The sequence below is a fragment of the Ursus arctos genome, unplaced genomic scaffold (genome assembly GCF_023065955.2).
Source record: "Ursus arctos isolate Adak ecotype North America unplaced genomic scaffold, UrsArc2.0 scaffold_7, whole genome shotgun sequence".
Taxonomy (NCBI): Eukaryota; Metazoa; Chordata; class Mammalia; order Carnivora; family Ursidae; genus Ursus; species Ursus arctos.
In genome coordinates, this window is record NW_026623089.1 from 56660781 (window position 1) to 56678909 (window position 18129).

At 35.5% G+C, this 18129-nt stretch overlaps 1 protein-coding gene across 9 annotated transcripts in view; it reads left to right on the forward strand.

Annotated features, from left to right (window-relative positions):
• The window catches only part of CTNNA3 (catenin alpha 3), a 1640794-nt gene that overhangs the window by 481415 nt on the left and 1141250 nt on the right, over nucleotides 1-18129 (forward strand). For all 9 annotated transcript variants that reach the window (XM_026504310.4, XM_048218672.2, XM_048218678.1 and 6 more), the window contains one exon: nucleotides 4477-4680. In XM_026504310.4, the coding sequence (XP_026360095.1) occupies nucleotides 4477-4680 (204 nt within the window). The remainder of the gene's footprint in view (nucleotides 1-4476; nucleotides 4681-18129) is intronic.

Genomic DNA, 18129 nt, shown 5'->3' on the forward strand with positions numbered 1-18129 from the left:
GGGGGGAGGGACAGAGGCAGAGGGAGAGAGAGAATCTCAAGCAGACTCTCTGAGTCTGCGAAGCAAGGAGCCTGATGGGGGCTCCATATCACGATCCTGAGATCATGACCTAGGCCGAAGTTAAGAGTTGCATGCTTAACTGACTGAGCCACCCAGGCTCCCCCAAAACCATGTATTTTTATCCCTCCCCACATTTTTTGTTATTCCTGTTATAATCTACATCTTTTATGTTGTGTTCATTAGCAAATTTTTGTACCTTTAGTTATTTTTAATATTTTTTAACTGTTATACTACAGTTATAGTGATTTATACCCCATCATTACAGTGTTAGAGTATTCTGAATTTATATCTTTGCCAGTGAGTTTTACACTTTCATATGTTTTCATGTTGCTAATTAGCATCCTTTGTTTCAATTTGAACTCTCTTTAGCACCTCTTGTAATGTGGGCCTTGTGGTGATGAACCTCAGCTTTTGTTTTTCTGGGAATGTCTTTATCTCTTCTTCTGAAGAACATCTTTGGCAGTTATGGTATTATTGGTTGCCACCTTTTTCTTTCAGTCTTTTGAATATATCATTTCACTTTCTCCTGGCCATCAAGATTTCTACTGAGAAATGTGATGATAGTTTTATGTGGGCTCCCTTATATTAGATAAGTTGCTTTTCTCTTGCTGCTTTCAAAATTCTCTTTTGTCTTTGACTTTTGACAATTTGATTTAATGTATCTCAGTGAAGATCTTTTTATAATCTGTTTGGGATTCTTTGGGCTTCATGGATCTGCGTGTTTATTTCCCTCCCCAGTTTGTGAAATTTTTTGGTCATTGTATCTTTAAATTAGATTTCTGAAACTTTCTCTTTTTCTTTTCCTTCTGGGATTCCCATAATGTGTATATTGATTTTTTGGGTGGTGTTCCAAAGACCTGTGAGCTTTCTTCACTCTTTTTAATAGCTTTTGTTGTTGTTGTTGTTCCTCTGACTGGGTAATTTCAAAGGATTTGTCCTTGAGTTCATTGATCCTTTCTTTTGCATGCTCTACTCTGTTCTTGACCTCTTAAGTGGATTTACAGTTCAGTCATTATATTCTTCAGCTCCAGGATTTCTGTTAGGTTATTTTTTATGATTTCTCTCTCTTTGTTAAACTTACCATTTTGTTCATGTATTGTTTTCCCAATTTTATTGAATTGTCTATTTGTGTTCTTTCTTATCTTGGTGAGCTTTTAAAGATGATTATTTTGAATTATTTTTCAGGCAATTAGTAAATCACCATTTCTTTAGGATCAGCTACTGGACCTTGATTTTGTTCCTTTGGTGATATCATATTTCTTTCATTCTTCATGTTCCTTGAAACCTTGCATGCTGTCTTCACATCTTCTTTACTGAGAGATACTGGGATCTCTCAGACTCTTTCTATGTATGAACTTGTTTTATTCCTTCTTATTCTCCTGGGGGAGAAGTCTTAGACTGTGTGCCTTAGCTTGATATTGCAAAGCCAGGCCAGGTGCTGAGATCCTCCTATTTATCTTCCTGAGGGCATGGCCCTGAAGTGTTCAAGGTTATGCACCTCTTCCTAATCCAGCAGATCCAGCTGGATGCTGATATTTGTGTGCAATCTGTGGGAGCTCACATGCCTTGTCTGCAGGGGAGCATGAGGTGTTGGATACAAGGAGGGAGGGGTTGCACGGAATGCTGGTGGTACATGTTGGCTAGTTGTAGGATCTGTAGGTGGAGGTCCTGCTGGGTTTGTGTGCACGGTTCTTATTAGAATCAGCACTCCAGTTAGTAGGATCTTCCACTTGTTGAAATTCACGCATTGGTTGCTCTGAGCTCTTGTCTTTTTTCTCTGCTCTTACCTATCCCCAGATTATTCAGTTTTCCCAATTCTTTCAATGTTCTGGGTATGGAGAGATGGATATGGGCCTCTACAACAGCCTCTTCACAAGGCTGGGGAAGCTGAGGGCTCACTTTACTCTTACTTTTCCTAGTGGGAGAAACTGTAGGTGAAGGCAGTCGCTACCTTGACATGGGTAAAGTGAAGGTAGTTTTTTTTTTTTTTTTAATCCTTTTCAGTGCTTCTGTTCTTTGGTTTTTTGCTCCACGGGATGCCAGAACAATTCAGCTGTACACTGAGGCTTTTATAAAAGTGTTCTAGTTCATGGGTCATTGTTAAAATCAGTTTCTGTAGGGATGTAAGGTATGAAACCTATTTCATCCTCTTACTCATGTTTAGGAGAGATAATTTTTTACTTCAGTGGGTTTCAAATATTCATTCTACTTTATACAACATTCAAGTTATATAAAAAAATCCCTCACTATTTTACTGATTTGATGACAAGGTTAGTGAAGACATTTATAGAATGTAAATAGGAAGACAGTAGTTTTAGGCAGAATCAAGAGTCCTGCATGTGAGTATCAGATGTTAGAATGCAGGCAATGGTTTGAGTTTAGATGAGATCAAAGAATCTGGTTTTAAAAGTTAAGCAGGTAAAAATCCAAAGGTAAGATATTTTGAGGAATGGTCTTGTAGGGCAGGAACTAGAGTGAGCTTAATCTTATAAGAAAGGCTGTTTTCTGGCATGAAATCATAGCCAGAACATCTAAAATTATATTTCTTCTAGAAATACTTATTGGTAAATATTTGAAATATAATCAGTTTTACCTAATATTTTAAGCTGGAGACATACTGACTGTTCCTACACATCTTCTAATGGTATTTGAGCAAGCAATTCTGTTGCCCTCAGTGTCACTTCTTAATGATAATATCACATTGGAGGGACATTTTCAAAAAGGTTTTAATTGATTTAATAATTGTTATGAAACACTGGAATAGAATATTTGTACAAAATTAGTGAGCCAAAGAAAGACATGGTAAAATAGGGAGGTAGATTTAGATATAAATGAATCCTTGATAGATGGCCAAGCATATGGTAGAGTTATTGTCTAATCAAGAAGATTATGCACTGGATAAAGAAAATGTTAAATTTGGTATTGTAAAATTAATTTCATTTCTATTTTTTTCATTTTTTTGTCCATCTAAAAGAGAAAAATGGAGAGACTCAGTAACACAGGGGAAAAATAAGAAGGAAACAGAATCATAAAAGGAAGAATTCTTCTGAAAAATTTTAAGACATTTAACCAATTTTATAAAAGATCTATTTCTAGTTGTATTTTATGTAATTACATTACACAGTACTAATTTTTCTGCTTTTCTAATTGTTTTGAAATGTTTTCTTTTTCTGTAATGATTTTATCTTCTGAGCTTGGCATCGAATTATAGTTTTAAAAATTTTATCCTACTTTTTATCCCAAAGATTTATCATAATGTAATAGTACAATGATCAACGTAAGATACACACATACGCACAATATATGTACACCTCTGTGTATGTGTGTTTACATATATGTAAGTTTAGACATTCTGGTCATTGTGTACGTTTGTGTGTTTGTGTTTGTATGTGTATGCTCACATATGCACACATTTTGAAAATCATTATATGATTTCATTTTATGCTAAAGGTTCTCAGAGAGCTTTTATTTGATAGTAATTCTTTCTCCAATTACCACATTATGCTTAAATCTTGGAAAGGTTGATATATTTTAATAAAAGAACCCTTAGAGCCACATACTCTCCATCTTTTCTTCATAGACTACAGACTGTCTTGACTTCTAGTGCCTGAAGGCTTGTATCTAATGGAAACATTAAAAATACCATGTCAGGTTCCAATAGTGGGAAATAGCTGGAAATTATAATAGATCAAATGGAAGATAGGGTTTTACTTTTTAAATAAATAATTAAATTCAGAATTCTCTTCAATATGTTAGTGGTGAGGTTAATTAGAGTGTATGATTTACAGTGAGGCATAATGAAAATAATATTGAATTACATATTATACAACCTGGATACTTGTCTGAAATCACTGTTTATTTGCTAAGTGACCTTGGGTAAGAGAGCCTCAGCTTGACTCATCACCAGTTGAAATGTGTAGTTAACAATATTATTACTGCCCAACTCTTTTTAGTGTTGTCAGGATGAGATGATATATGTGAAAATATTATGTAAACAATGAAGTTCTATATTAAAAGAACTATTGAAAATAATAGTTGATATGTGCCATGCACTATATTAAGCATTCACATAATTCTTATAGCAGTTTTATGAGACAAGCAACATTTAATATTCCAATTTTACAGATCAGGATGGTGAGGTTCAGAGTATATAAGACACTTGATTGAGCTCACACTTTCTGTGAGTGGGAAAGGCAAGACTTGAATACTGGTTTGTTTGACACTAGACTTGATGCTCATAATTGCACAATTTTTATCTCTCATTTGAGTAATAATTATTACATAGAGTAATGCATGGAAATGAAATTCTCTTTATTATCACATCCAAATTCTAAATGTGAAAATGAAATAATATTTATTTTTCTTAAAAGCAGAATGTAATGGAGTTCTAATTATTGAAATATATTCTTCCTTTAGAATTTAATTGTCTTGGATCCACTCACAGTGACCGAGGAAGAAATTAGACCATCACTAGAGAAACGTCTTGAAGCCATTATCAGTGGGGCTGCACTATTGGCTGACTCTTCATGCACTAGAGATTTCCATCGGGAACGGATTATTGCAGAATGCAATGCCATTCGCCAGGCTCTCCAGGACCTGCTTTCAGAGTACATGAACAATGTAGGTAACTTGTTTTCCACCAACCCTATGCACCAGGTATATGCTGAGGTTCTTTCTGTGTACAAATGTGATAAATTACGAATGAGTACATGATTTTGCATAGATTGGCTTTCTGAGTGGGTTCTGCTCACAGAGTACAGCATTGATATAGGAATTTCTAGAGATGGGATCCAACAATATGTAATTGTTTTGTTTGAGGCAGTATCTAAATACTAGTTGAAGAAGGGAGTCAAGATTGGAGAAAAGAAACTGGAGTTGAACATCAATTTAAAGGATAAAAGAAGATGAAGAAAAAGGCAGGTTGTTCAGGATTACGTTGGTGAATAACAAAATGAGAATTCAGACAGCATTAGATAAAGTCAATGTTGAAGGGATAAGGGGTCGTTTTTGAAGGGAACTCATCTGGTTTGTAACTTTAGCTCCTAACGTTTTCACACATAACATAATGTCATAAGTTTTTTGCAGTTTTAGCTATCTCTTAGGAATGTTAGAAATCCTGTCTAAATTTAGACAAATACAAAAATATTTGTTTTGAGGTGCTTTTGGTTTCATTTCATGTATCTTCATATATGATATATTCATTTCATATGTACATATTTACATCCATCTATGGAGTATCTATGCCAGTTCCTTCATTCAAATCTTATTGCCGTTTTCAAAATGAAGAAGAAAGCCTTGAAGACATTTTCAAGCATATATTGATCATGAGCCTCCTTAAATAATAGAGCTAAACAAAATGAAGGATTTATAATATATATAATTAATATATGATAATATATATTTATAAAATATTTTGTTCATCTCTCTTACAAATCGAATAATTAAAGAATTATGAAGGTACATTTTGAAAATTATTAGTTACAAAGCATATGACTTTTTGGGTATGAAGTTGAAGATTTAGGATAATTCAGTATAAGTAATTTATGTGAATAATTGAAATGTGCTAAAATTAGTTAATGAGTTTTAAGGCTCCTTCTGCACATTTGATGTATCTCCATACTCTTAATATTTGATGACTTTGGCTCCTGACCAAAAATCTCTTGCCTGTCAAGAAATCAAAGTTGTAAAGCAGATTTTGTTAATAAGAACATGTTAGTAACATCATGTCCTGCTTCTGAAGCTAGAACATCTCCATTTTTAGCGTATGATATATTCTTTTTTTTATTTCCAGTATTTTTTAAGTTTTTTGTGGAGAATTATGACAAAGCATAAGAAATAGAAAATTATATAAGGCAAGCATAAACACAGAGAGCATATAATATATTCTTAGTAAAAGATTTTTTAAGGGAATTCATCAATTATAAGAAACTCAGAAGATAATGTTGTATTGGATTTTCTTCTCCCATGATCTGTAAACTATTGAGATTATTATTCTCATATTTATAGATAAAATACAATTACATATACATTTATTTTATCTATAAATTATAAAATTATAGATAAACTCACTTTATCAGGTATAGATAAAGCTGTTTTATTCCTTCAAATGCAGAAGCAAACAGATACACATGCACAATCACCCACATAGTCAGGGTTGGCTATGTAATTGTGGAGCTTGATGCAAAATGAAAGTGCAAGTATTTTTGTTCAAAAGCAGGGGAAAAAACTCTTTTTCCTTTTTCACTTTCTTGCTTGACCTGAGAAAGGTGATTTTTATTTGCTATTTAATGTTAGGTTCTCTAGTACATAGGGATAGTTGTGGGAACATGCCGAGCCTCACAGGTATCTGTGGCCCTTTCCCATGACTCTGACCCATTTTGCCTTGTGCCAAGGCCACCACTGGAAGTGGAGGGTGGCAGCAGTTGTTGGGTGGGAGAGCAGGTGGCTAAGGACATGTTCCCGGAAGGTAGAACTAAATGTGAGTCTAGGACATGTGCTACATCGGTCCATCAGAATTCACTAATATACCCAAACTCAAAGATAAAATTGTTAAAAATTTCAAGACTGTGATAGCAGGGCATTAAAGGCCAATAATGGGGTTTCTTTCTAAGTATGGAGCCCGATGTGCAGTCACATGCCCCAAAGGTGGTCCTGTCCATTGTAAATACATATCACATAAGTGATTTTATGGCTTTCTTCAACTTTGGGCCAAAAACTATTTGAGTTAAAGACTGTTCATACCAAAGGTGAAGTGATGGGAGCACTTTGCCCTGGGTGCAATGATTAAGAAGGTACATTATATCTAGATATTTATAAACAATAATAAAACCAACTGAATGTTGGCCTGCTTTTTACTATCACTATGCTCTAGCAGTTCTAAATGTTAAGTGATACAATGTTTTGCTCAAAATTCTTTTGTTTTTCTAAGTTCTAAACAATTACTGTGGTTATAATTGATGTTTAATAATATGTATGTATGATTCAAATTGCATATTTTGTGGTAATACTTTAATAATCATTATATTCCTTATGCATTTAAACAGCAGATTCAAAATAAACAATCATGACACAATGATTGTAAAGAGAAAGAACTAGAAATAGAGTCACTTCAATTCTGTTATTTTATGAGTTAATGGGGAATTTTTATTTAAATTTAAAGATTATGACAATGAAACAGTATGAATTTCCATGGGTAATGTTTGTGTTAAATAAATGCAAATTTTATGCATGTGAAGTTCATATGTGAACTCTTTTTTTTTTCATTTGTGAAATATTTTATTGAATTTGAGTACTAACTTTGAAATTTGTTTTCCCTTTAAGATTTGTCAATTGCTTTAAAGTTAAAGAACAAAAATAGGAAAATAATGATTATTACCGAAAAGTAATTTTGTCATTCAGAGAAGAGAGGTGTTTAAATAGCTACTCCAGGTATAAAATATGCTAAGTGAAGCACTGAAAATACATATGTATTTTTCTATGTTTTACTGCTCTTTTTCTTAACAAGGATTTACTCTGATAATCAGTTTCAAAGCCCATTTGTCAAGTACACAAAACTTACTTATGTTACTGATATCCTTCTGTTAGGTATGTTGGTTTTAAAACAAGGTAAGTTCTGTGCTAGAAGAGAGAAGTGGAAAGAAACTTTTTCATTTATAATATGCAAATAATTAAGATCAGAGGTAAGTAGCTTTTTAAAATCATGTCCAGATAATTATCTTAATTGTATTTTTTTATAAGGGTAGACTCAATTAGGAATTTAAATGTTTTTCAGTTATTTAATTGATTAGATGACACCACTCTTCATATTTGATAGAGGCTGTTTTCTTCTTTCCTCCTTCCCCCTTGTTTCCTGTTCTCCTCTTCTGGCAAAGGAGAGTAAGCACCCCTGAAATACCTCTCGGTCATGGCACTTCCCCATGTTTAGCTCTCATCCCTGTTGGAACTCCTGTGTTTACTCACCTGCCATCTCTGCCAGACAGGAGCTCTAAGAGAGTGAGGATTATCTCCCTTGCCCTTAGAACACAGACTTTCAGGTAGTAGGGGCTCAGTAGTTATTATTTGGATACAGGTAAATTGAATTTAGTGCTTGCTTCTTCTCAGTTTTTTAAATTAAAATGACAGTGTGCCTAAAGCAATTAATTTGTATTTATTTATTATATTAAATGATTACCATTTAATTACCATTAAATGATTTTACCATGGGCAAAATATGGGGAGGATTAATGATAAGAACAGAAATATAGAAAAGGAAGAAGAACAGAGGTGAGAAAGCTATTCTTTGGGTAATCTTAGTATATATATATTCCTTTCTCTTAGGATATGATATTAAATACTTAATTGAGGAAGGCATTTTTTTTTCAGGGAATGAAAGAATTATTGTGTGTGGGTAATGTCCGTTGATCTGCCGTAATGTTTGTGTAGAGGTCAGAGCAGGAGGAGCTAAATTTATGCAGTGGTAGTCCACATGATGAGAAATCCATTTATGTGTACATTATATTAACATTACATTGTAAGTACAACTCATTAATAATAAAAATACAAATTATAGTGTTATGAGAAAGCACTGCAAAAGCAGTGTAATAGCTCTTTTCATATAAAAGCGCAGTTCTTGACCTACACAATGAATATTGGAATTAAATGGCAGGAACCAATCTGGAAAAACTGTGGGGTATATTTTCAGAACACATTCTTAGGTTTATTTTTATTCCAGGTTTATGTCACAAATGATGCTTCTTTATACCTTTCATCACCTATAATGAAAGGGAATGTACTTTCCTGGTATTAGCAGAACTCAAACCTTTCTCAGAATTTGCTCAAAGATTTTAGGATAGCTATTGTACTTCAGTCTTCAACTTCCAGTTTAAGGAATGCTGTGTCTCATCTGGTGGGCCTGGTTTGCTTTTCAGATTAGTTAGGAGCTTTTGTAATTGGGCTGTTGATAGAGTAAATGCTTGGTGATTATCGAGACATAATAAAGATAACTGAAAACTTAAAGCAAGATTAACACTCATAATCTGTGGATGTTTTATGTGAATGTGACTTCAAGGCTTCAAATTTTGTAAGCCTGTTGAGAACAGAGAAGTTCAGCTGTAGGAAATGAATGTAGTTTATGTGTTCTCAGGCTTTGTTCCCCATGACCAGTTTGAGTCTAGATGACTTTACTTTCTTAAACAGATCAGTAAGTCTTGATCATTTTTTTTTGACTGAAACTCTGTGTTTAGTAAGTTCAATGCCTTGTGACATTAGTAAGAAATTAGTAGGAAATGAAACCAGATGGATCCATAACAGATAAAACAGACAACCACTTAACACTTTAATGATTATATATATTTTTCCCAGTATTTTCTCCATATATACATATATATGGAGATATTTTCCATATATATAAGAATAATTATTTTACATCCACAGGTCAGAAGTTTGACACAAGTCTCACTGGGATAAAAAAGGAAGTGTTAGCAGTGCTGCATTCTTTTCTGGAGTCTGTAGGGAGAAATCTATTTCTTTGCTTTTTCCAGCTTCTAGAGGCCATCCACATACCTTGGCTCACAGTCTCTCCATCTTCACAGCCAGCAATGTCACACTTCTCTGACTCTGTTTCTGTCACCTCATCTCTTTCACTGACCCCAGCCAGGAAATGTTTTCTACTTTCTAGGACTCAAGTGATTAGATAGGGCCCGCCCAGATTACCCAGGATAGTCATGCCATCTCATGGCTCTTAGCCTTATTTACATCTGCAAAGTTCCTTTTGCCGGGTAAGGTAATATGCTCACAGGTCCTGGCAATTAGGGTGTGAGGATTTCTGGGAGCCCCATGACATACACTAATACCAGTCTTCCTTAGTCTCTTCTGTGGAATCATCATTACTCCTTACATTCTGAATCTATTGTAGTAGTTATTATCCGTTACTTACTTTAGGCTTTATGCAGGCAGATCACATGTCTATTTTATTTACTATTTTATCTCAAGCCCCAGGCACAATACTTGGCACCTGAAAAAAGCTAGATTGTATTTTTGAATGAAAAAATGAAATGAAATTATTACATATTGTATATGCCATATAAAAGAGAAACAGCTTCTCTGACATTAAATGAAATGAGTTCCAAGCATCTACTAGATTTATATGATGGACTGCCTGTTATAAAAGGTCCTATTTTGCAAAGTATAGGTCTTTTCTAAAATTCAGTGTGAATATTCAGAAACAATTTTCTCATCACAGTCTCTTTATTTGGAGGCACATCCAGATATATTCCAAAACAAGATTTTTACTAATTAAAAAAATATACTCCAGAGAATATTCAGAATCAGATAAAGTTTAACTTTTGTTTTTTTTTAAATTTAGAAGTAGATTTTTCTAAGTTATTTCTGCTGTTTTTATTATACCTCCAGGGTTGGTTAGACCTAGTCCATCTTCTCTGATGTACAGTGTAAATAAGGAATTTTTCATGTGGCTGGGGCAGAGCAAGGAGGCTCTCTAAAGAAGGAAGGGTTTCAGAGGGAAATCAGGTTTTTGTTTTTAAATGTTGGTCTTTCTGTAATTGGTAAAAACAAAGTTGGAGGTGAGTGGCCATCATATTTTAATTCTAAGAATCAGTAGACATGGATATTTCTCCATAGGTGGGTTGATATCATGTTGATATTTTTAAGTTTGGTTGTGTTGATGGACAGGATCTTCATGTGATGTAGGATTATTGGTAAAGTTAACACTCAGATTGGTACTTTACTATAGGGGGTATTAGAGAGTTTAGTGAGCAATGGCTAAAGTAAATGAGTCAGGTCTGGCTGTATGCAGGGAGCAATTGCATTTCCAGACCTCTTACTTGGCCAATATTTCTTCTTTTGGTGTTTTATGTGAACGTGCATTGTTGGTTCTCATTATATACTTGTTGAGTGAGTAAATAATCAGATGGACTGGCTTTTGTTATTTAGAGACCTATTTCATTTGTAAGTCATGGGTTTAATGTATTCCCTCTCCTGGGGAATTATAAAGATTCACTAAGGCCAACAAAGAGATGTTAAGGGGTTTTTCTTCATTAAAAGTCCTCTACCTCTTTTCTGAAATCCATTTTAGAAATGATTTCAGCCTTCTTTGTCACAATGATAAGATAAAGCAGTTAGGATGATCTATATGCAATGAGTTTTTGAATACCAGAGACAAGTTAGAATTAAAATTCTAAAAATGTAAAGGCAGCTTCCAGATCTCTTTATTTTCTCTTCTTCTCTTCTCTTCTCTTCTCTTCTCTTCTCTTCTCTTCTCTTCTCTCTCTTACCCTCCTTCCCCCCTTCCTTCTTCCCTCCCTCTTTTCCTTCCTTCCTTCCTTCCTTCCTTCCTGCCTTCCTGCCTTCCTGCCTTCCTTCCTTCCTTCCTGCCTTCCTTCCTTCATGCCTTCCTTCCTTCCTTCATGCCTTCCTTCCTGCATGCCTTCCTTCCATTCTTTCACATAACTGACTTTTCTAACACAGAGAAGAAGGTGGAGACTTAGACAAAATGTGAAGATGGAGGAATTTATCCCAAATGAAAGAATAAGATAAGGCCATGGCCAGAGATCTAAGTGAAACAGATATAAATAACATGCCTAATGGAGAACTTAAAGCAACAATCATAAGGATACTCACTGGGCTTGAGAAAAGAATAGAAGACATCAATCAGCAACAATCTCCTTAACACAGATACAAAAGAGTTACAAAAGAATCAATCAGAGGTGAAAAGTGCAATAAACAAGATTAGAAACACACTTGATGCAATGAACAGAAGAAGAGGAATGAATTAATGACCTAGAAGACAAAGTAAAAAAAAGCAATGAAGCTGAACAAAAGAGAGAAAGAAGAATTATGCAACACAAGAATAGACTTAGGGAACTTAATGACTCCATCAAACAGAATAACATTTGCGTTATATGGGTCCCAGAAGAAAGAGAAGAGGGGGCAAACAATTCATTTGATGAAATAATAGCTGAAAACTTTCCTAATCTGGAGAAGGAAACAGACATCCAGATCCATGAAAAAAAAATCAGGGCAACACCAAGATATATTGTAATTAAATTTGCAAATATACTGATAAAGAAAAAATCTTAATGCGGAAAAGCAAAAGAAGCCATTAACTTACAAGGGAAAAGCCATAAGAGTAGCTGGAGATTTTTCAACAGAAACTTGGCAAGCCAGAAGAGAATGGCATGATATATTCAAAATGCTGAATGAGAAAAATCTGCAACCAAGAATACTCTATCCATCAAGGCTACCATTCAGAATAGAAGGAGAGCTAAAGAGTTTCCTAAACAAAAACTAAAGCGTTCATGACTACTAAATTAGCCCTGCAAGAAATATTAAAGGGGACCCTTTGAGTGGAAAGGAGTGACCAAAAGTAACAGTATAAAGGCAAAAAACACAAAAGCAGTAAAAGTTTTCTGTAAAATTCAGTCAAAGAACTCACACAAAAAAGGATATAACATATGATAACATATACCTAAAATATGGGGAGGAGAGAAGAATTGACTCAAGTGACCATCAACTTAATATAGAAGAAATTATATACAAGCCTAGTAGTAACCACGTATCAAAAACCACTGGGGTGCCTGGATGGCTCAGTCAGTTAAGTTTTTGCCTTCAGCGCAGGTCATGATCTCGGGGTCCTGGGATTTAGCCCTGTGTTGGGCTCCTTGCTCAGCAGGGAGTCTGCTTCTCCCTCTATGCCTCCCCCTGCTCATGCCCTAGCTCTCTCTCTCACTTTCTGAAAAAACAAAAAAACAAAACAAAACCACTACTAAACATGCAAAGAAAAAAGAAAAAGAACCCATTCTTACACCCTATGTCTTTTGATAGGAGCATTTAGTCCATTTACATTCAAAGTAATTATTAATAGATATGCATTTATTGCCATTTTATTAATTGTTTTGTTGTTGTTTCTGGAGATTTTCTCTGGTTTTTCTTGTCTTTTTTTTTTTTCATTTTTTTTGCTCATTTTCTTTAGTGATATATTTGGATTTCTTTTTCCAGTCGGTGAGGGGATGGGCTAAATAGGTGATAGGCATTAAGGAGGGCACTTGGCACTTGTTGGGATGTGCACTGGGGATTATACGTAAGTGATGAATCACTAAATTCTATTCCAGAAAACCGCTATTACACTATATTTTAACTATCTTGAATTTAAATAAAAAAGAAAAAGAAAAAAATTATTGATATCTCTGCTGGAAGGCAAAAGATGAACACAGAAGACCTCTCTGGCATAGAAGATATAACCCTTGAAAACTTTCAACTGTGTATTGCTCTTTGCATGGAATATAAGTCTTGACATTTTAAGATATCCTCCATTACTTTTAAATTATTTTCATTTTACACAAATTAACTCATTCTCTTCCTGTGTTCTCCCTTTATCTGGTTAGTTTCCCCCCTTTAAAAAAAAATAATAATGGCTGCCTACTTTTCTTATTTTAGCTTTTCTATTTTTTTTTAAATTTAAATTCCAGTTTGTTAACATACAGTGTAATGTTAGTTTCAGGTGTAAAATATAGTGGTTCAACACTTCCATATATACCTGGTGCTTATCACAAGTGCCCTCTTTAATCCCATCACCTATTTAACCCATCCCCCAACCCACCTCACTTCTGGTAACCATCAGTTTGTTCTCTATAGTTAGGAGTCTGTTTCTTGGTTTGCCCCTCTCTCTCTTTTTTCCCCTTTGGTCATTTGTTTTATTTCTTAAATTTCACATATGAGTGAAATCGAGTATGTATTTGTCTTTCTCTGACTGACTTATTTTGCTTAGCATATTACTCTCTAGCACTGTCCATGTTGTTGCAAATGGCAAGATGACATTCTTTTTGATCGCTAATATTCCATTACATATATTATGTACCATAAATACTATATATATGTATATCACATCTTTACCCATTCATCAGTTCATGGACATTTGTGCTGCTTCCATATCTTGGCTATGTAGATAATGCTGCTCAAAGTATCAGGGTGTATCCATTTGAATTAGTATTTTTATATTTTGGGGTAAATAGCTAGTAGTGTGATTGCTGGATCATAGGGTAGTTCTATTTTTTTTTTTTTAAGATTTTATTTATTTATTTGACAGAGAGAGACAGCCAGCGAGAGAGGGAACACAAGCAGGGGGAGTGGGAGAGGAAGAAGCAGGCTCTTAGTGGAGGAGCCTGATGTGGGGCTCGAACCCAGAATGCTGGGATCATGCCCTGAGCCGAAGGCAGATGCTTAACCACTGCGCTACCCAGGCGCCCCATGGGTAGTTCTATTTTTAATTTTTGAGGAACCTCCATAGTGTTTTCCATAGTGGCTACACCAGTTTGTATTCCCACCAACAGTGTAAGAGGGTTCTCCTTTCTCTGCATCCTCGCCAACATCTGTTTTTTTCCTGAGTTGTTAATTTTAGCCATTCTGACAGGTGTAAAGTGGTATCTCATTGTGGTTTTGATTTATATTTCCCTGATGATGAGTTATGTTGAGCACAAGATTTCTAATATTTGTGGGGAAGGTTAGCCGCTCACTTTAGGTTTCAACTGATCATTTCCCAAGAAATGTGTTTCTTTTTTTTTTTTTTTTTTAAAGATTTTATTTATTTATTTGACAGAGAGACAGCCAGCGAGAGAAGGAACACAGCAGGGGAGTGGGAGAGGAAGGAGCAGGCTCCCAGCAGAGGAGCCCGATGTGGGGCTCCATCCCAGAACTCCGGGATCACACCCTGAGCCGAAGGCAGATGCTTAACGACTGTGCTACCCAGGCGCCCCCCAAGAAATGTGTTTCTTTACTCCACAGTGTTCAAGCACTGCTCATGTAGTTCTGGGATGTTCCTGCTACTTTATTTTTAAACATTAGACTTCACGCACAGTTTTTTGTTACATAAAAAAAGAAACAGGTTAAGTGATAGAAATGACAATAATAAAGTAGGAAGCAAGAGTCTTGGCATGAAATGTTAATTCACTGTTGGACAAAAAATGAAGGTTTTGAGCTGGGCGTAGTTCCTAGCTAGTAGATGATATTTGAATGAAGAGAAAGATTGTTGTCTTAGATCAGGTACCTAGAAGCTGACTCTGAGATAAGGGTTAACATGAAGAAGTGGTTTTGGAGTTATTCTCTAGGGAGATACACATATAAGGAAGTGAAGAAGGCAGGATTGGGCAGAGGGAGAAGGTGACTTACAGTAAACATCTCAGATATCCTGTGGGGAGCCCTGGAGCTGGGATAGCCCTTTGCAGTTGTCCCAAAGTGAGATGAATCTTTGTATCCCTGTGAGTGTTAGTCATTACCTGTGGGTCACTCATAGAGGCAGTGTCACCTTGGACAAGGGCTCCCTGCACCAAAGACAGTTCTTAGGGAGGGACAGGGCTGTGGGTCATCTGTAGTTGATATTTCCTGTAAAGGAAAGTGAAGCACCATAGAATTCATTATAACAGTTAATTGAAAAAAGTAATATGGTGGGATTTTTTTGGTAGGCCTTGAACAATGGAATATTATCCTTTGTTAGCAACTCTGGTCAGTATATTTGGCCTTCCATAGTTTTTAATTTGCTGTTGGTAAAATTCAGGAAATTATTAGTTATTATTAACCATATAATTTGTCATCCAATTTGGAGTACTTTTGCGAAATCAAGGTGTCTATAATAATTAACAGGCATTCACTGTTCTACAAAGGCATAAGTCAGAACTGTCCCAAGCGGACTGAGATGTATGGTCACCTATAAATTATGTGACTATATATGTATTACAGATAGGATAATACATATGAAGAATTTTAAGAGGAATGTAACATATTTTATTGACAGATTCTGTATTGGCCATAAAAGATAGATAAAACATAAAGTTTGAGTTAAAATTCTAGTAGTGTTCTAGTCATATTAATTCTTCTAGATACATTGTGCTAAGAACTGGTGATTTCTGAGTCTTAACAATGTTAGTTGTCAAGGGGAATCAAACAAATAAGTAAGCAAAATAGAGCACAATAAGAACTGCAATAGTAGTCAGTACTAAATACAATAATAGCACCAAGTAGGGAACAGGAAACTCCTCTGTAGTTGATCAGGGGAGGCTTCACGGAGGAGAAAGCTCTTACACTTGCTTTTGAAACATAGGCAGTTGGGAGTTCCAGAAAGGGGTAACAGCCTGTGCAAAGGCACAAAAGCAGGAATCAGTATTGTTACGTTTGGTGTGGGAAACATAAGCAGTTTGGTTTGGATGAAATGTATGGGAAAGAAGGAAAGCTGACTTATGAGACTAAGTCTAATAGATTTCTTTCAAATATTTGACAAAATTTTTTTGCTTTCAAAACAAGCCAATTTTCAATTATAAAGCCTTTCTTCAATGCTAACCGGTTATGAGTCATTCATAATTATCACCTTAGCTATTTTATCTTTATAAATCAGTTTCCATTTGTGGTATTATGTTTCATAATAAGAAGTATATATTTGGTATTTGTTCCCTTTTCTGGCATAGAGCTCCTAAAATCCTTGGAATTTTATGAGTGATAAGAGTGATAAAGGTGTCTTTTGTTATATTAATGAGGTGGCTTTGGATCTAAGGATGAGGGTTGGTTGCCAGGAAAACCAACCCTGTGATCAGAGGATTACAACTCTCTTTATCACTCCCTGACATCCTGGGGAGAGGCAATGGGCTGGAGGTTGAATTCGATCACTAATGGCCAATGACTTAATCAATCATGACTATTTAATGAAACCGCCATAAAAACCCAAAGAATGGGGTTCAGAGATCTTTCAGATTGGTGAACACATAGAGATTCAGGAATAGTAGCACATTCGAAGGACATATCTTCCCACATACCTTATCCTATGTATCTCTTCCATTTGGCTGTTTTTGAGTTATATCCTTTTATAATACACTGGTAATCTAGTAAGTAAAATGCTTCTCTGAGTTATGTGAGTAGCTCTAAGAAATTTATTGAGCCTGAGGTGGGGGCCATAGTAACCTCTGGTTTATAGCCAGTTGATCAGAAGTTCAGGTGGGAACCTGGACTTGGAATTGGCATCTGAAGTACTGGAGGGTGGGGGCGGTGGTCACAAATTTGTAGTATTGGACTCTTTTTTTTATTTTTTAAGGATTTATTTATTTATTTTAGAGAGCACGGGCAGGAGGGGCAGAGGGAGAGGCAGAGGGAGAGAGAATCTCAAGCAGACTCTGCTGAGTACAGAGCCTGATGTGGGGCTTCATCTTATGACCCCACGATTACAGCCTGAGCCGAAACCAAGAGTCAGATGCTCAACTGACTGTGCCACCCTGGTGCCTCTATAGTACTAAACTCTGAACCTACGGATTCTGATGCTGTTTCTGGGTAGATGGTATCAGAATTGAGTTGAACTGTGGACCACCCAGCTGATGTCCTGAGAACTGCTTCTTGGCATGGGGGAATCTCTCCCCTAACACATAGGAATTATTACTAGAATCTTTTATCATTGAAACATATTTTTGAATGAAATTGTAGTTAGGCTCTGAAAAAATAGAAGTTATTTTACCTTTGTGATGTCAGTTTAGGATCAAAGGCCAACCTGTAGCTTTATTTCTGTGCTAAAGTAGGTTTAGCAGGGTCAGACATGGATAAGCGACCTGTGTAGTTGATTTACTTGGCTATTTGCTACACTGAATAATTAATTGGAGAAGACTATTAGCAATCTACAAATTGCAGATTGTCCCATCATATTTTGGTTCCTTTTTTGCATCATAAATTTTCATATATGTTTTTAAATCTTGTAACCACAACAAAATAGCTTATTGAATTCTTGGCATGAATTTATTCACTTGTTTTGCTCTGAAAGATAAATTGAAACTATGTTTGACTAAGTGTTTTCCTTAGAGATAACTATCACACATTGTATATGACAAAACTCAACCAAGGTTGTTGATTGACAAAACTTTATCATTCCTATAAGTTGTTTGCTTTATTTATTTATTTTTTAAAAACATTTTATTTATTTATTTGACAGAGAGACAGGCAGTGAGAGAGGGAACACAAGCAGGGGGAGTGGGAGAGGAAGAAGCAGGGACCCTGGGATCACGCCCTGAGCCGAAGGCAGACGCTTAACGACTGAGCCACCCAGGCACC